At 37.3% G+C, this 17,936-nt stretch overlaps 1 protein-coding gene across 7 annotated transcripts in view; it reads left to right on the forward strand.

Annotated features, from left to right (window-relative positions):
- Nucleotides 1–17,936, forward strand: part of USP15 (ubiquitin specific peptidase 15) — a 72,992-nt gene that overhangs the window by 31,745 nt on the left and 23,311 nt on the right. For 3 of the 7 annotated variants that reach the window (XM_030014334.2, XM_041123442.1, XM_030014335.2), the window contains 2 exons: nucleotides 1,532–1,593; nucleotides 12,092–12,175. In XM_030014334.2, the coding sequence (XP_029870194.1) occupies nucleotides 1,532–1,593; nucleotides 12,092–12,175 (146 nt within the window). The other 4 variants (XR_005932369.1, XM_041123443.1, XM_030014336.2 and 1 more) reach the window with 4 other exon arrangements.

Raw genomic sequence — 17,936 nt, forward strand, 5'->3', positions numbered from 1 at the left:
AATTGCCTCTATTCCAGTGAAACATTAACTATGAAGCAAGCATGGTCTAATACAGCCATAAAAAGATCTCTAGGTGACATCTGTACTTTCAGCAAAACAAATATTGTTCAAAACCAAGTTTAACCATGGTTTCTGAAAATGCAAAATGTTGTGGTAGACCATGTGTGTTTGTTCAGTTGCACTTGCTGACACACAAGGTTGTTGTTTTTCTTGCTGAGCCTCCTAATCTAATAACAGTTATTCTGACTATTTACAGTCTATCTAACCTAATAGTAATTTTTTTACGGTGTAATTCTAAACTGTGCGTGTGGTTGAGTAAATGAATGTTTTGAATTTATTGGTTGGTTTCTGAAGTGAGTCTTTAGGGGTTTCATTGAACTTCTAAGTCTAAATCTTCCTTTTATTTAGTAGTCTCTTAGAGCCAATGGAAGGAAGTATGGCAGAATCTGTCTTACAGCATTCATGACCAAAGGTAGCAGACTAATCTTTTCCAGATAGAAAGCAGCTCATGATAGAAAGCTGGTTTTCAATGTCATGTCTTAACGTATTCAGACTGAAAATGTGATTACATCTTCAAGTGGCAGCATGACTTATGTATAAGGTCTTGAGCATAAGTGCATATGTGAATGAATGTATGTCACTGTGTAGACACATATGGGCTCAGCACGGCAGTTAATTAGCATCCTGAAACATCAGTGTACAGTTAAGCAGAATTAGTTGCATTGGAAATTAAGAGTTAGATTCAGTTTAAATATTGGAGTCTAGTTGCCATTTCAGATGATCTAGGCTATCCCAGCTGTCAATCCAGAAAGGCATGAGCTTTTTGTAGGTCCTGTGTCATATCTGCCAGCATAGGGCAGATATCTGAAATACCTAAATGCGTTTCAAATGGCACTTGATGCCTGTGTTTAGGACTGAGTGTTCTGTACTCCCTTTTGTACCAATAACAACTTGAATGAAATTAATTTCATTAACCAACTGTCCCATTGGAAAATTAATATTAGATTAATGCTTTTGCAACAAATACAGGAGTAACCAGACAAGTATGATTTTAAGGTTATCAAGGCAGAAAATGGTTTGGTTTGAGGTTTTTGGTTTTTTTTTTTTTCCCTACCAATCTGTGTGTATGAGAGGCGAAATTCCTTCAGGAATATCCCTTCCTTAACAGGGCTGTTGTATAGACATGTGATTTCTATAGATTCATAGATGCTGTTTAGACATTGCAGGTCGTCTTCTGACCTCTTTGAGAGGTAAGGTCTTGCCATTTTATCTATGGATTGTTGAGGCATACAAATATTAAGTGGCTTGACCAAAGTTGCACAAATTAAGTTGTGGGGAGAAAAAAGTGAATAGAGCAAGAGGAAAATGCAGTGTAATTGAATAGAATATTCTTGAACCTCAGGGAGTGGTAACTTAAACATCAGTCTTTTCTATCTCAATTACATGTCAGCAAATCCATTAAAAAGATTGGAACAGAAAGCAATCTACTGATACTTTTATTTCAGTTTTCTTATTACACTTTTTGTGGTAGGTACTGGTGATAGAACAGAAGAATGAGGATGGGACATGGCCAAGAGGTCCTTCAACTCCTAAGTAAGTTGTGAATTTAAGTCATATTATTCACTATAGCTTAACTATTTTCACATGTTATTTTGCTTTAAAAAAAGCCTGTTTTTAAAAGTGGCATTTTATTTTGAAAATCAGCCTTCAGATGTTTTAGCTGAAAATATGCTGAATAGTGTACTTGTTATAAGTGTTGCACATTGTAGAACATGACATAATAATGGTGAATTCCTGCATGTACGTCGCTTAATTTTGTTGATTTCAGTCAGTGATATATGTTATCCTGCTTAAAAATAGAAAAAAAAAATCCATAGTAGAAAACCGTAAAACTTGGCTTATTTTACTTAGATTTCTGTTTCAAAGCATAATGTATCTGTTAGGTGAACATAGATATATGTATTTTATCAGTATTTTTTTATATCTAAATGTTCCCATGGATAGCTTGTCCTTTTATCTCCAGAGCACAATATTTACACATAACCATTATTTAAATTGCAGTCCACATTACCAGCATGTTGCTTTTGTTCTTTGTTGGGCTGTTGTCAATTAAGAGAGCACAATGTTCTCTTTCTTTTCTGTTCTTCCTGCTGCCATTATCAACAGTACCTTGATAATGGCAAGTGAGTAGAAAGACTTGAGTGTGGTTCTTCTTATTTAATGGATAAACTTTTTTTAATATTGTTTCCAGAATCTAAAACATGTTCTGTTGGTTTTGAAGAACAGTTGGAACTAGTTAACTAGTAAACTAACATGATCTCAGCCTTACAGATAGTTAACTGTGTTTTCTCCCATTGTTGGCTGGTTCTTGAACATATCTTTCAGAAAAAGTTCTTTTAAGTTCCTTTTATTTCTTTTGATATTCTGCATTCATTTAATTGAGGTTCACTGTTGTTTTAAAACATTTTTATATTATCATTGCTTATCGTTTGAAGGACAGATTCTTATTTTGGGTGGTTTATGTCAAGGGCTTTTGTTAGGAACACTAGCTTCTATTAAGTTGCTTGATGAAGTCTGAGTTCAATTTAAGCTTAGTATGAACAGTGTAATCTTGCTTACCAAGATGTTCTGACACAAAGAATTGAGAATGTAGAGCAGCAGAAAGAACGGGATGCAAAATACTTGAAGTCTAGTCTCTGACCTCAAAAAGCATCTAGTAGAAATGTAAATTCTGAGTCAAATTTTAAACATAGATTTTGGAAGTTAAAAGAATTTAGGTAACTCAGTGTCATGGATTCTTTCTGGAAGTTTGGGTAGGAAGATATTCTTGGTTTTGGTACCTGCTTTTATTCTGCCAGATTTCCATTCCACTTTATGGAAGGCATTCAGGAGCAATATATAAATTAAAGAATATCTCCTGGAAAATGTTTGATCTCGGGACAAGGAGAATGATAATTGAGAATACTGGTGTCAGTGGAGGCTATAAGTAAGCCAGCAAATGAAGATGAATAGTTCTACTGTGAAGCTGAGGCATGTTTTTGAGGTTTGTCAGGTATCAGAAAGATGGATTGAAATTTGGTATTCAAATGCAATGTAATAGTGGAAAATTTGCAAAATTTAGTGGATTCAGATAGAAACTATGAACAAGCGGTAACGGGGACAGGTTTTTACATCTGTTTAAAACGATGAAAAATCTAACAAATGTTTAAAAGGGTAGAAATATTACACACTTGGTTTTGAGTCTTCTGTGTGAGATGCATTAGGAGTATTAGTTTGTCATCACAAATAGTATACATCCAGCTACCTTCCTGCAGTCCTGTCATTGGTCAGACGCGGGTCTTGCACTGGTTCCTGCTGTGACTACCTCTTTGTAGTGCTCATTTTAGAAAAGTACAAATTGTAAACATAAATTCTGAGGCCAGGGAATAAAATGCCATATTTAGAAAGGTCAAAATATAGAATATTGGAAAGAATGAAAGGTTTATATTGCTTGAAAAGGGCAGGATCATTTCAGAACATCAGCTAAGCTTTTCACAGCATCGTAGAATAGTTGAGGTTGGAAGGCACCTCTGGAGATTGTCTGGTCCAATCCCCTGTTCAAAGAAGAGTCACCTAGAGCAGGTTGCTCGGGATTGTGTCCAGTCAGGTTTTGAGCATCCCCAAGGATGGAGGCTCCACAGCCTCCCTGGAAAACCTATTCCAGTGTTTGATAACCCACACTGTAAGATAAATTTCTTACATTTAAATGGAATTGCCTGTGCTTCGGTTTGTGCCCATTGCCTCTTCTCCTTTCAGTGGGCACCGCTGAGAAGAGTTTGGCTCAGTTTTCTTTACTCTTCCCCCACCAGGTATTTCTACCCTTTGATAAAATCACTTTGGAGCCTTCTCTTCTCCAGGCTGAACAGTCCCAGCTCTCCCAGCCTCTCCGCATAGGTCACACGCCGCAATCCCTTGATCACCTCTGTGGCCTCCCACTGAACTTGCTCCAGTATATCCCTGTATCTCTGGTACTGGGGAGCCCAGAAGTGAACCCAGCACTCCAGGGGTGTCTCGCCAGTGCCGAGTGGAGGGCAAGGATCACCTCCCCTGACCTGCTGGCAGTGCTTTTCCCAGTGCAGCCCACGAGGATGTTGGCCCAAGGACGCGTTGCTGGCTCGTGTCCAGCTCTTTGCCCAGCAGGACCCCAGGTGCTTCTCTGCCAGTCTGCTTTCCATGCGGTCGCCCCCTGCCACCTCCACCCCAGTGTGTACTGGTGCCTGGGGTTATTCCTCCCCAGGCGCAGGCCTTTGCGTTTCCTTTCATTGAACTTCAGGAGGTTCCTCTCTGCCCATTTCTCCAGCCTGTCGAGGTCTGTGTGAATGGCAGCACAACCTATGTTTGACAGTTGAAAATGAGAGAGAGTAAGATGTTCTGCACATTTTCCCTGCCTCTTTCTTGTTAGCGGAAGCATAGCAGCAATCTTTGTATTGATTGCTTCTTTTGGCAGTTTTTCTTTCTTCCTACTGCAGGTGGTGAACGTTGGCAGTTTTTAATGAGAAACGTGTTAAAGGTGTGAGAATCTTTTTCTACTGCAAGAAAAGAACATATTTACTTTGAAACTGGCCAAATTGGAACCTCAGCTCAGTATAGGAAGGAACACTTCGAAAATGATAATTCTGTTTCTCTTAGAAGTAGAACGAATCAGTAGAAGTTAAAAGATCGATTATCATCATAATTGTCTCTTCTTCTGAAGAAACTAGGAAGAAACAATTTCAAGTTTGAGATCCTTTTTATATAGGAGCAGGGACCCAGCTCTGCAACTTAGAATTTCAGCTTTATGGCCAAGCTGGTCAGTATTTGGATTTCTTTTAGGGGTACTGTTCTTCTAACTTCTACATTTACTTAATTTTGGAAGTAATTGCAACATCTGCTGTAAAAACCCCACTACAGTTTAATAATATCTGCTATTGTCTCATATTTTAATGCTGCTTAAAATGTTTGTGTTTTGCTGGGGTTTTTTTGTCTGGAAGCACCTGAATATTGTGTACATTCTTAAAATGTGCACAGGATCAGTTAGGCTTAGGAATAGCCAGATTTTTGGGTCTCTGAGAGGTTCTGTTTATATCAAGTGTTTATATCGGCTACTAGGATGTTTGTTGCTCAGGCAGCTTGGCTTCTGTGAAACCTTTTCTAGTGAGCTCATAGTGACTTCTTCTGGAATGTCTTTACTGTCATCTGCTCCCAAAATAGGTATTACTCAGCATTAATGGGCAGTTCTGCAGCAAGTTTTGTTGTACTAACTTTTCTGTGAATAACTGTCTCTTCAATGTCATACATGTGACAAACTCGTCCGAACATGGAGATCCAAGTTGCTTTAGTAGCTTAGTTGCTGCTGATCCCAGTCCTTGAATGAAGACTTGTGATCTGTGTGCAGTCAGGTGTTTTTTTTCATATCTGTATCCTTCTGTGGGAGATTATTCCACAGGTGGAAAAACAACTAACTAACCAACCCTATTTGAATGGTTTATTATCATCAAGAGGATGTTTTAGACTAAGATATAAAAAAAAATCTGAGGTTGTAGTTCAAGTAACTTAAGCAGCTGTACTACGAAATCAGATTACTTGTGTTCAGGGAAAAACTGTATGACAATTAAAACCTTTCATCCAATCTGTGATTATAAAACTTGAGATAAGGAGAAGGAAGGAGCTTAAGTTTTGGAGTTCCATGAATTACCAAATAAATAGCAAGGATAAGGTTTCTATTAGTTTTCTGTTAAGAAGTTGTTACCTGTTTATGTGCAAACAGAAAAGCAAGTTAGAAAAGGATACAAAGAAGCTATTAACTAGAAACTTATTTCGTTCTAAGTTTAGAGAAGCATTGTTTGCTGTTTTCTTGGAAAACTTAATAAACAAGTATTAAATCTATTGATTCATCATATTCTTCAAAAATGCTTCTTATATGGCAAAAAACTTAAGAATTTTTAATTAATCTATCAATATATATCTGTGTATAATAAAAGTAAGAGATTTAATTCTGATCCAGTTTTTTTAGACTTCACTGTGGAATAAATCATTCTAATCAAACTTTGCATCATTTACAGATGGTCTGCTGTTAACTTTAACAGTTTTTGCATGTAAAAGGGAATACATTGGGGTTTTTTGGGGTTGTTTTTTTTTTTTTTTGACCACACAAAAATTTGAGACTGTGCACATTTATAGTTTTTCTTCTTGGTAATAATGAATGTTTTCTTACAATACTTAGTCACATGGTAAGTTTTTTCATAAATTTTTTTCTGGTTCAAAACTGTATGCCTCTTTATCTTGGAAAAACACTAAAGGCTCTTCATTCTTTTTTGCTTCTGAGCTGGATCCCATAATGTTTTGAAGATAAAAAAAAAAAAAAAATAGAAGATGCTTAGCTATCCTTTTTGAAATAATTTAATGTTTGCGTATCCAAGTATTTTAGGAAAAAATATCCATGAGTTTTCAAAAGAAAAACTATTTGTCTACTGAAATGAAAAGTGTCATCTTTAATCAAGAGATATAAAATCTGTTATTTTTTTCCCTGAAGCAGTTGATGTGCAGACAGGTGTGTGTTTCTACTGACTTTGCTGCAAGAAAGATAATTGTGGAGAATAGAGCTAACTGGGGACTTGCTGTAATGTCTTAAATTGTAAAAGCAAGAGCTGTCAGAGCTTGTCTGCCAGTCAAGAGCTGGACTGGTGATTGCTGATGCATAATAACTTGTTAGACTGTGGTAACCATGTGTCTGAGCCCCTGTGGGTAAACATCAAACATTGGTAATGTACAACAGACGTTTTCAAGTTAGTTTAACAAACATGCTCATTAATATCAGTTAATGCAGGGTTGAGAAACTCTTAACAAATGCATGCCCTGAACATTAAAATTTGTTTTGATTGCTGAATGTTAAAATATCAACCTTTCATGCACAACCCCTAAAGAAGTATGATTGACTGAATTAGCTGGGTTTTGTAAGAAGAGAATAGTCTGAACTGAAGAAGGTTAATCATACTAAAGCTTGCTTTAAAATACTAAATTGTACATTAGCCTGATGATAACCACACCTTCACAGAATCAGAGTCCTTGAGGATGAAAGGACCTCTAGAGATAATCTCATGCAGTCCCCCTACTCAAAGCAGGGGCAGCTGGAGCAGGTTGCCCAGGACCATGTCCAGGCACATTTTGAGTATCTCCAGAGATGGAAACTGCACAACCACTGTGGTCAACCTGTTCCAGTTTTTGACCACCCGCACCGTAAAAAAAGTGACAGTTTATAATTTTTTGTGTGTTTTTGTTTTTGTGTAAACATCATCTTATATTCAGATGGAATTTCATTTATTTCAATTTATACCTGTGGCCTTTTGCCTCTTCTCCTTTCAGTGGGCACCGCTGAGAAGAGTTTGGCTCAGTTTTCTTTACTCTTCCCCCACCAGGTATTTCTACCCTTTGATAAAATCACTTTGGAGCCTTCTCTTCTCCAGGCTGAACAGTCCCAGCTCTCCCAGCCTCTCCGCATAGGTCACACGCCGCAATCCCTTGATCACCTCTGTGGCCTCCCACTGAACTTGCTCCAGTATATCCCTGTATCTCTGGTACTGGGGAGCCCAGAAGTGAACCCAGCACTCCAGGGGTGTCTCGCCAGTGCCGAGTGGAGGGCAAGGATCACCTCCCCTGACCTGCTGGCAGTGCTTTTCCCAGTGCAGCCCACGAGGATGTTGGCCCAAGGACGCGTTGCTGGCTCGTGTCCAGCTCTTTGCCCAGCAGGACCCCAGGTGCTTCTCTGCCAGTCTGCTTTCCATGCGGTCGCCCCCTGCCACCTCCACCCCAGTGTGTACTGGTGCCTGGGGTTATTCCTCCCCAGGCGCAGGCCTTTGCGTTTCCTTTCATTGAACTTCAGGAGGTTCCTCTCTGCCCATTTCTCCAGCCTGTCGAGGTCTGTGTGAATGGCAGCACACCCATCTGGTCTATCAGTCCCTCCTCCTGTTTTCCTGTCATCTCTCATCTTGCTGAGGGTGCACTCCGTCCTCACGTTCTGGTCATTAATAAAGATGTTAGAGATTACAGAACCTAGTACTGACCTCTGGAGTATACCACTAGTGACTGGCCTCCAACTGGACTTTGTGCCACTGGTCAGAATTATCTGGGCCCAGCCATTCAGCTGGTTTTAATCCATTTCACTGTAGACTTCAGTAACCCCTGCTTCATCTGCTTGTCTATGGGGATGTTACAGGAGACAGTGTCAAAAGGCTTACTGAAGCTGAGATAAACAATATCCATTGCTCCCCCCCTCATCTGCCAAGCTAGTTATCTCATCATAGAAGGGTATCAGGCTGGCTAAGCAACATTTCCATTTTATAAATCCATGCTGACTCGTCCTTGTCACCTTGTCCTTCATATGTCTGGAAGTGGTTTCCAGGATTAGTTGCTCCATCACTTTCTGTGGGATTGAGATGAGGCAGACTAGCCTGTAGTTCCCCAGATCTTCTCTCTTGCCCTCTTGAAGATATCAGTGCCATTTGCTCTCTTCCAGTCTTCAGGGACCTCTCCCAATAGCCAGGACCTTTCAAAAATAAACAAGACTGCCATCACAGTAACATCAACCAGCATCCCATCAGACCCCATGGTCTTATGTATCTCCAGTGTGTTTAGGTGTCCCCTAACCTGATTGTTGTCCACTGAGGGTAGGTCAGCCTTGCTCCAGATTTTGGTTTCAGGGGCGTGGGATTCTTGAAAACTGGTCTTACTGGTAAAGACTGACACAAAGAAGGCCTTGAGTAGCTCGGCCTTTTCCGTGTCCTTTGTCACCAGGGCCCCTGTCCCATTTAGCGGTGGCCCATGTTTTCCCTGGTCTTCCTTTTGCTGTTCATGTACTTGTAGAATCTTGTTGCCCTTCATGTCACTTGCCAGATTTAACACCAGGTAGGCTTTGGCTTTCCTGACCTCACCCCTGCATACTGCACAGTATTTCCATGTTCCTTCTGGGTTATCTGCCTCTGCTTTCACTCAGCCACTTTGTCTTGATGTCTGAGCTCGGTCAGGAGCAACCTGTTCATCCATGCAGGCTTCCTCCTGCCTTTGCTTGATTTTTCCACTTGTCAGGATGGACCATTCTTGAGCTTAGAGGAGATGGTCCTTGAATATCAACCAGCTTTCTTGGGCCCCTCTTTTCTCCAGGACTGTATCCCATGGGACTCTTCCAAGCAGATCCCTGAAAAGGCTAAAGTCTGCTCTCCGAAGGCCAGGGTTGTGTTACTGCTTTCTGCCCTGCTCTCTCTCGGGATCCTGCATTTCACCATCTTATGTTCATTGGAGCCAAGGCCCCAACCTTCACATCCCCAACTAATTCCTCCTTGTTTGTAAGTATCTGATCCAGCCAAGCACCTCTCCTTGTTGGCTCCTCAACCACCTGTGTCACGAAGCTGTCATAAATGCACTCCAGAACTTTCCTGGATTACTTGCGCCCTGCTGTGTTGTCCCACCAGCAGGTATCACAAGGGTTAAAGTCCCCCGTAAGGACTAGGGCCTGGGAACGTTAGGCTTCTTCCAGTTGTCCGAAGAAGCCTTGTCTGCTTTTTTTTTATCATTGTGATCCAGGCAATGTATAGCAGATGCCCACGGATTATTGGAGGAAAACAGTTGTTCTGGTTGCCGTTGTTTTTGCTGACATCCGTATTTATGTCTCTGCTGTGGATCACTATGGGAGTTAAAGTTTAGAGCAGTTTAACGATGGGCTTAATGAAGTGTGTAGGGAAGTCAGTATCTAATGTGAGTTACCATCTATTTTGGCATAGGACTACAGTAAAGTTTGGTTTTTAACCTGTCTTTTGCTGGACTGTTAAAATGCTAAACTAGAATAAATAATTTTGGGGGTTTTGTTTGTTAGATCATGAAAAGTTACCGTTCAAATTTATCTGTTACATAGTTCCTGATGTTTTTCTAGCTATGTTGAGAATTTTGTTTACTCTTCTCCTGCATGTGAGAAACTAGGCCATTTACTGATTATTGGTTTTTTTACAACCAGAGTTTAAAATTGATTGTTTTTGTCAAGCAAGTAACTGTATTCTTTGGACATCTTTCTGTGGTGTTTGAACACCACAGTAACATTAATACACACTGAAGTTGGCATACTACTAAAAGGGCATATACTTTGTCTTAGAACCTTGCAATTAAAGCATAATTGAGTTTTTGTTGCACATTTGATTACTCATTTTGTCTTAGGAGATTCCTAAGTCAATGCAGTTGTTTTATGAGTAGATACTTGTTGGTCATTCTTTTTGTACAATTTTAAAGGCAGAACTGAAGTATAGCAATACATTCAGCATTAGCACTTACTGTCTTCTCAGGGTTTTTTATTATCCTTACTTTGATCTTATTTTTTTGTTTTAAATGGTGGAGGGGATTTCTGCCAACATTGTTACAAAGTTTTGCCATAAGTATTGAAATGTATTAAAAGCTCTAAGAGCTGTGAATGAATTCTGTTCTTCTCTGTACACAGGATTTAGCAATGTAAGCAGCCGTAAGCAAATAGAAAGGCTGCACACCTCAGAGGAGTAGGAGTCTCTTACTGTTTTACCTGTTGTTATCACTTTGTATTTGATAGCAAATGCTATCAAGGAATAAAACTACTCATGGTGATCTTCTCTAAGAAACAAATTAACTTGTTTTTAGTTTTTGGTGCAAACCAGACTTTTATTTATGTAGCTCATTCTGGTTTCTTTTAATTTTTTAGAGAACAGTTATACATTCAGGTTTTAAATTTAAAATGTGTTGCATTTTAATTTGGTTTAAATCATAAAAAAACTTCAAATTTGTTTTAAAACGTTCAATTTCAGTTCAAAATTACTCAGTTCAAGTAGCTTCTAAAATAATTACATGTATGAATGTGCATAATTTAACTTCTGTCTTGAATTTTAAGTAAGGTTAAACTGACTTCAGTTTTAGATCTTTCTTGTGGATACTGTATTTTACTACTTTGAAGATAATGTTCAAAGAAGAGGATTTAGATTGATAAAGGAAATCTACAGGAAAGCTTTATGAATGTTGGGTCAGAATACGTTCAAAATTAAGTAACATTTTCTTGACATGGTAATATATCTTTTGGAAAAGGTTTATTAATAAAAAGTTGAAAATCAATGCGAAAATATACTCGGGAAGATTTCCTGTGTAAAAATGTTTATCTCCTTGCAGAGTTAAGTTCTTGAAAGGTGCTTAAAAAAATACTGAGCATGCAGAATTTCTTCTCTTAATATTGTGATATGTATTTCAAAGCTTTCCAATGACAGCTGGAGCTTTTTGCAAACCACTTGGAGTTGCATAGGGCCCACAAAAACATGAAGGTGCATAAATTCCTTTGAGTATTCAGAGCCTTTTCCATGGTTATCTGTAAGATTTGATCAGAAAAAGAAAAATACACTGCAAGATAGCTGTGTATTGTATTTAATTGCTACATTCAGACGGTCTTTGTGATTAAAATTATCAATATTCTTATATTTAAAAATAGTCTTAAACAGTGGGTATGAGTGATAATGCTATTACTTTTGGAAAAAAAGGTTTTTAAAGGTTATTTAGTATTGTACATAATATCCTGGATTTTTTTAACAATATGAATAGATTTTAATTAAGTGGTTTCATGCTGCTATTAAACTAACCTTGAAGTATGTACCTTAATCATTTTTGTATCTTGTATCAACATCCATTTATGGTTAAATGAAAACTTCATAAAATTTCCATGTTAGAAGCTTCACATTCTAGGTTTTAGAACATCAAAATATCTATAGTCATACTATAAACTGAAAACAATTTTTTTAGTACAGTGGCCTGTGATTTTTTTGTTTGTTTGCTTGCTTTTTGTTTTTAATAGCTCTATTTCTTCAACATGATATGAAAGTATAAAATACTGTGAAGCATTTCAAGTTTTAAAAGTTGGATTCTGAATGCTGCATGTCCTAGGTATTTTTAGTGCTTTGCCCACTTTCTAAAAAATATTTCTTTTCCATGCTTGTTTATATGCATTGTTCATTTGTTAGCATTCTTTCATAGTTTTTAATATCTCAGCATTTTTATCTAATTTATCATTTTCATATTTTTAAAGGTCCCCAGGTGCATCCAATTTTTCAACTTTACCAAAGATCTCTCCATCTCTATCAAATAATTATAACAACATGAACAACAGAAAGTAAGCTATATACCTTAAAACGTTATTTAATTTAATCGCCCCAGTGTGACAGAAACAAATTTCGATGTTTTATAACTCCTAGCTTAAGGATTTTGATTTGTTTTGCAATATTTGGGTTGTGAATTGTTACTGGTCACTATTCCATAGTGTAGGTATTGTAACGCATGATATCAGGAAATGAAACACAGTTAAAGATGTTTGGTAACTCTTAGTGCTCAGTAGAATAGACGCTAAAAAGAATGTTGAGCATTGTAAGAAAATATATAAAGACTTCATTTAGAGTTTGTCATGCTAAAAATACATTGTTGTTATTATCCTGCCTGAATTTAGATGGACAACAAAAAAAAAGCATAAACTACTTACATTTATGGTGGTCAGGTTTTCCCTTATTTATTATGGTAAGGTATAATAGCAGCATATGTGATATCACACATTGATTTGAGACCACTACAGCTGAATTGTTTTAGCTATAATTGTTGTCATAATTAATCAGTGGCTATAATCACAATCAGCAACTTCTCTGTCTTAGTGCTAGAAGATTTGAGAGAGATCAGTCTGATAGCTGTGCTTGAACATTACAATGAGCAGAGGCTTAGTAAAAGAGGCTTCTCACTTTTAAGAGTTTTCTCCTTTATATTCCAAATCAGAAGTTTAATAAAGAATGTGATAAAACTCTAAAAGAAGAGCTTTCATATTCCAGTGGCCAACTTTGTGTGTAATCTTTTTTTGTTGTACACAACTGTAAAAAAGTTGGTGAATATAGAAAAACATGGAATTATTTCGCTTTAACAGATAATGGAGCATCTTTCAAATGCTTGAAACCAGAGAGCACTCATCTTTAATGCAAGCTGGGGGAAATTGAAGAGGCTTATTCTTACAATTCATTCAAATTTAAAATATTTTTCCAAACATGCATTTTGTGATCAAACATGAAGATGTTAAATATTAAAAAGGTGACATAAATATTAAATATCTTATACAATATCTTCCAGTTAAATACTGCATTTATCAGAAGTGATTTTTCCTAAGGGGTGAAGTGTCACTTGTGCTTCTACCAATTGTGAGTAGCCCCAACTCTCACTGTTAAACAGTTGAAATCCATGTATTTAACTGCAGTCTATTGTACTCTGTGTGTGAATGTGTAGTAAATAAAAAATATATTGTATCTATGATTGTGTGAAAAATTACTTGACCAGAGCTGAGCCTCCAGCTGAGAACTAATCACTCCTTCCCCCATTGCTTATGTGAAAGACAGTTGTAACGCCAAAGCCAAACCTTAACAGTTACTTTTTCCTAGGGATCCACCATTTTAAATCCAGCAAGTCTTTCTTCTTTTTTATTATTTTTCCTCTTTTTTTTTTTTTTTTTTTTTTTTTTTTTTTTAGTGTTAGCTTTTCCCTAGCGATGCTGTAGTTATTTTTAGGAAGCACTTATGAAACCTGTTGCCAGCTCTTCAGCTTTTAAAGATAGTTTTTTCACTTGCTTTAGCTGATTTTATTTTTATTTCTTGGTTTATTTTGGAGCCCAAATGGGAGCTTTTAGAACTTAAGGTAAAATTCTGGGGTTGTTGGTTTGTTTGTTTGTTTGTTTTTAATTTGAGGATTTTCAACAGAAATATTAGTTTAAAAGGAAGTGATATAAAATTCAGATTTTATAAGGGATTGGTCCCTTGAAGCGCCCTAACACTAAGTTAAACATTTGTAAATCAGGTAGTAGGTACATGTTCTCTATAGTGTTATGAAATACCAGCCATTTTTCTCTTGTAACTCAAAACACTGTATATCTGGATGTTATGTAAGGCAGATATTCAGTGCAGAAGTATATGGTTTTCCTTACAATGCAGTAATCCAATTATGATGAGTTTAAAACAAATATTTTAAAAACCACAGATTTATAGTTTACTACAATATATAATACAGGAGAATCTTTAGCAGCACTTCTGTCAGAATACATGTTCAGGATTAATTAGCTCAGTGATAGAGAAGTTATATCCATTAATACACTGTGTACTTTACATACTGTTGCATTAAGAATTTTTGTGTTGCATTAAGAATTTTTGGCTTCAAAAGGTAAAAGGAAAGATATTTCTCTGTATTTATTTGTATTATTTCATTCTAGGTTAAGATCAGTTTCTTCCTATGTTCTACTCTTCTCACAAATACCTCCTTGTCTAAGAAAGCACTTCTTTTCCATTAATTAATGCTATCTTCTTTTCATTACTTTCTTAATTAACTACTTAATGTCAGCTTTGTCTGGAATTTCTTTTCATATTACTGCCTTGTTGTATCTTACATTGCACGTTTCCTTTAGTACAATAGCAAAATTATACATTTGCGGCTTTCCAGGATCCATTGGCACCTCCATATGGATGTGAGATGCTGTACCCCTAAAAGAAATACCAGCATTTGTTTTGAAGATAATTGTAGCTGACAAAGCTGATTTGTAAGGCAGAAAAAGCAAACAACAGGTTGTGTGTAGTAATAGTCATAAATGCTAGTCGTTGCAAGACTGTTTTTGCAATGATTATAGCTCAGCTATAGAGTACAAATTATGTTAAAACTCTGAAAAGTATCGTGTTTCTTTATATGATACACATTTCTGTAATACTTGTCTAATCCAGGAAGTGTTTTGAGTAATAGCAAGCCTCAAATTGGTAAATATTTATGTGTTGAGATAGTCATACATTAGATAATAGAAATAGCTTGTGCAAATTTTATCAGGTCTAAAGCCTTCATTTCTGTAAATGTGAGTTTGCATTTGATGGAATGGAGGATTCCAAATAATTGATCATTGATGTTCTTTTGCCTTTACAGGTGATCTTGTTGAAAGAATAACATAGGAGGATTAGCATAATATGTGTTAGTGGATTCAGAAGAGCAGGGAGAGACGCATCATTTAGGTCTTACTGGAATTTCTGTTTATTGCTGTTATAAAGCAATACATTTCTTGTCGTGGTATTTTTTAAATTATGTGAGGAGGGGATTAAAAACAGTTGAATAGGGATTTTGCTTGGGTAATTAAGTGAAAAGTTGTTTTGTTTTCTTCATTTGTAACCATTGTTTCAGGCTCTAAAATGACTTGCTTCATCGTTCAGTAGTGTCAGCTTGTCAGAAGACGGACAGCTGGCAGCTTTGTTCACATGCTTGGTGTATTTCAATATGCTTACATCAAGAAGTATAAATGTTCATTACATCACCTGTAGAAACAGTTTCTTCATGTTGCACCTGACATAGGCAAATATTATGAGGAAGGTGATTTTTTTTTTTTTTTTAACTTAAGTAGATATTATAATGTTACCTTTTGCTCTCCAGACGATGATCATGAACAATAACAAAGACACTAGCCTTTGTGTAATGACATGGGCCTCTCCCGCTGCTTCAGGCATCTCTAAAAATTGATGGAGCCCAATTACGGGTTTGTTAAAAGTGGCTGGTCACAAAAACACATTGGCGGTGCATTAAAGTGGTTGAAATACTACAGAGTTCAGTACATACTCCAAAGTTTTAATTTTCTGGGCTCGTTCTTGCAACTCAAATTCCTTTTGCAGCACCTGTTGTTGGTATATGGCACTGCATTGTCATATTGTGTCCTTTCCAAAGCTAGTGATGCTGTTGCAAACTTCTCTGTTCCAAATTCATGCTTCCCAGAACTTCAACTATACAGTGAGTACTCTAGATTCATCATCTGAAAGCTGCTTTGAGATTTAAAGGCAGGATACAGACAGCACATATAAGTCATTTCAAATATGGCACATGCAACTCAAAATTTACAGATTTACAGATAATAAAATCTCATTTGGAAACCTCCCTTTACCATTTTCACTACTTCAAGAACAAGTCTAGCTGTTCAAGGGTCTGAAGATGGTTTCATTTTTTCAAGTCTTGCCTTATTTTTTGAGCAACAATTTCTTCCAAGAGCCATCAGTGTTTTCTTTCTGTTATTGCCCTTATGTGACAGCCTCATTCTCATACTACCCCTCTGCTTTTCCATGCATTGTTCCTTCATTAAAGGCAACTTTCTAAAGGTTTTGCAGAAAAAGCAGATGGAGGTTGGGGATATGCTATCATAAGTTACTTTTTTTAGGGCATTTCTGTTTGAATGACGTTTATGTAGACTTGCCTTGTATCTTTACTTGCTTTCCATTGTTAGCCATTTACTACTGACTATTAATAATACTTTATTTTTTGTCCAGTCTCAAAACCATGAAAAGCAGAGGCACAATGTAATTTAAATAAAAATAATTCTTCCGGCAAAAAATGAAGTTTGCAGACAGATAAAACTGTAAAGAGACATCTCCTAGTCTCCTGCACATAGTAGGTGCTGTATTTTGCTGGATATGTTTTGATAAAATATCACAGAACCCTGAAAGAGAAATATATGAATAGACCTGACTCACAGGATGACTGTGGTAACAATATTCTCTAAACCCCTCAAATATATTTCTGTGGGCCAGTACAGAAGATGAAAGAGCTCCGAAATGGCTTTCCCTTTTGAGAAGTAAACTCTGACAGTTTGTCCCTTAGAGCACAGCAACACTGGGAATCTATCTGCATTACAATTATCTTGAACTAAATTAGCGTGATGTTACTCAGCTAATTTGACAAAATCTTTCACATGAATGCACTATAGCCAAAAGACACCAATTGCATTTCCCAGATTTCTAGTGTCCCTCCTAAGGTGGCAGTTCGTTAAGGGGGGAAAGCTGCAGAGAAGGAAAAAGGGCAGTAAAAATCCCCAGGAAAATCACATTTAATCTGTTTATTATCCCTACATCTCCTAAATTTCCAAAAGAAATTTCTCTTCTGTTAACCATGTGAAAAGTGTAATCTCTGAGTCAGGTGAGGAAAGCAGTAGGAAGCAAGCAGGGCTGAAAGTAGAAGCTTATTGTGCACCCTGTACGTGTGCATTTTTATTGCTGCTGTGTGCTGTTGAGCTGGGTTGGGGGCTTGGTTGTATTGTGGAGGTTGCATTAGCACCAGTGGCAAACTTGTGCTTTTCCTTCCTGGGGGATCTAAGGCTTGCCAACTGAAGGGAACAGGGGTTGATTGCAGTAGCTGGACTGCAGCTGCAAAGGGAGATGGAAGGTAATCTTCCCTGGGGATCTCTCATGCATGGGTGAACCAGGGACTAATGATAGGGAGGGGTTGACCACAGAAGCAAGCTTGAAGGGTATGTGGGCCCTGGAGTTCAAAAAGTATCTTGTATAAACCAGGGTGAAGCATTTAAGTTAGGGTTAAGCTGAATGGGCAAAACTAACTTTACAGGGATTTTTCATGGAGAATGACCAGTAAACACAATGCCACTTAGCTAGTTTGGGGGCAAGCCAGAGAGCAGAGAAACTGCACATGTATGGAAGAGGGAAGGACTGATAGAAGAGTCAACTATTAAATGATCAGATGTAAAAGTTTGAGAACACCAGCTTTATGAACAGTGGAGCTACAAACTACACAGATTTCTGAGGCCATCGAAAGAGGGAGAATTTTTCTTCCCCTTCTGTTTGAATTTTTCAATAATCTTGTGATTAAAACAAAACTGTTATTCATGAAAAGTGAGTAATTGTGCACTATGGGGACGGTTGGAATTCAGTTGGATGTAAAGAGTGTGATACTGTTTCAGGAGTAATGGCTGGAGTGTACCATTGGGCACTTGCATACTCAGACTTTTACAATTATAAATCTCAATTATTTATGAGGATTGATTCTTTGCCCTGCATATTTTTCCTTGTCATTCTTAGCAATTGACTTTCAGATTTCTGTTCAAG

This window comes from Aquila chrysaetos, chromosome 5, assembly GCF_900496995.4.
Source record: "Aquila chrysaetos chrysaetos chromosome 5, bAquChr1.4, whole genome shotgun sequence".
Lineage (NCBI taxonomy): Eukaryota > Metazoa > Chordata > Aves > Accipitriformes > Accipitridae > Aquila > Aquila chrysaetos.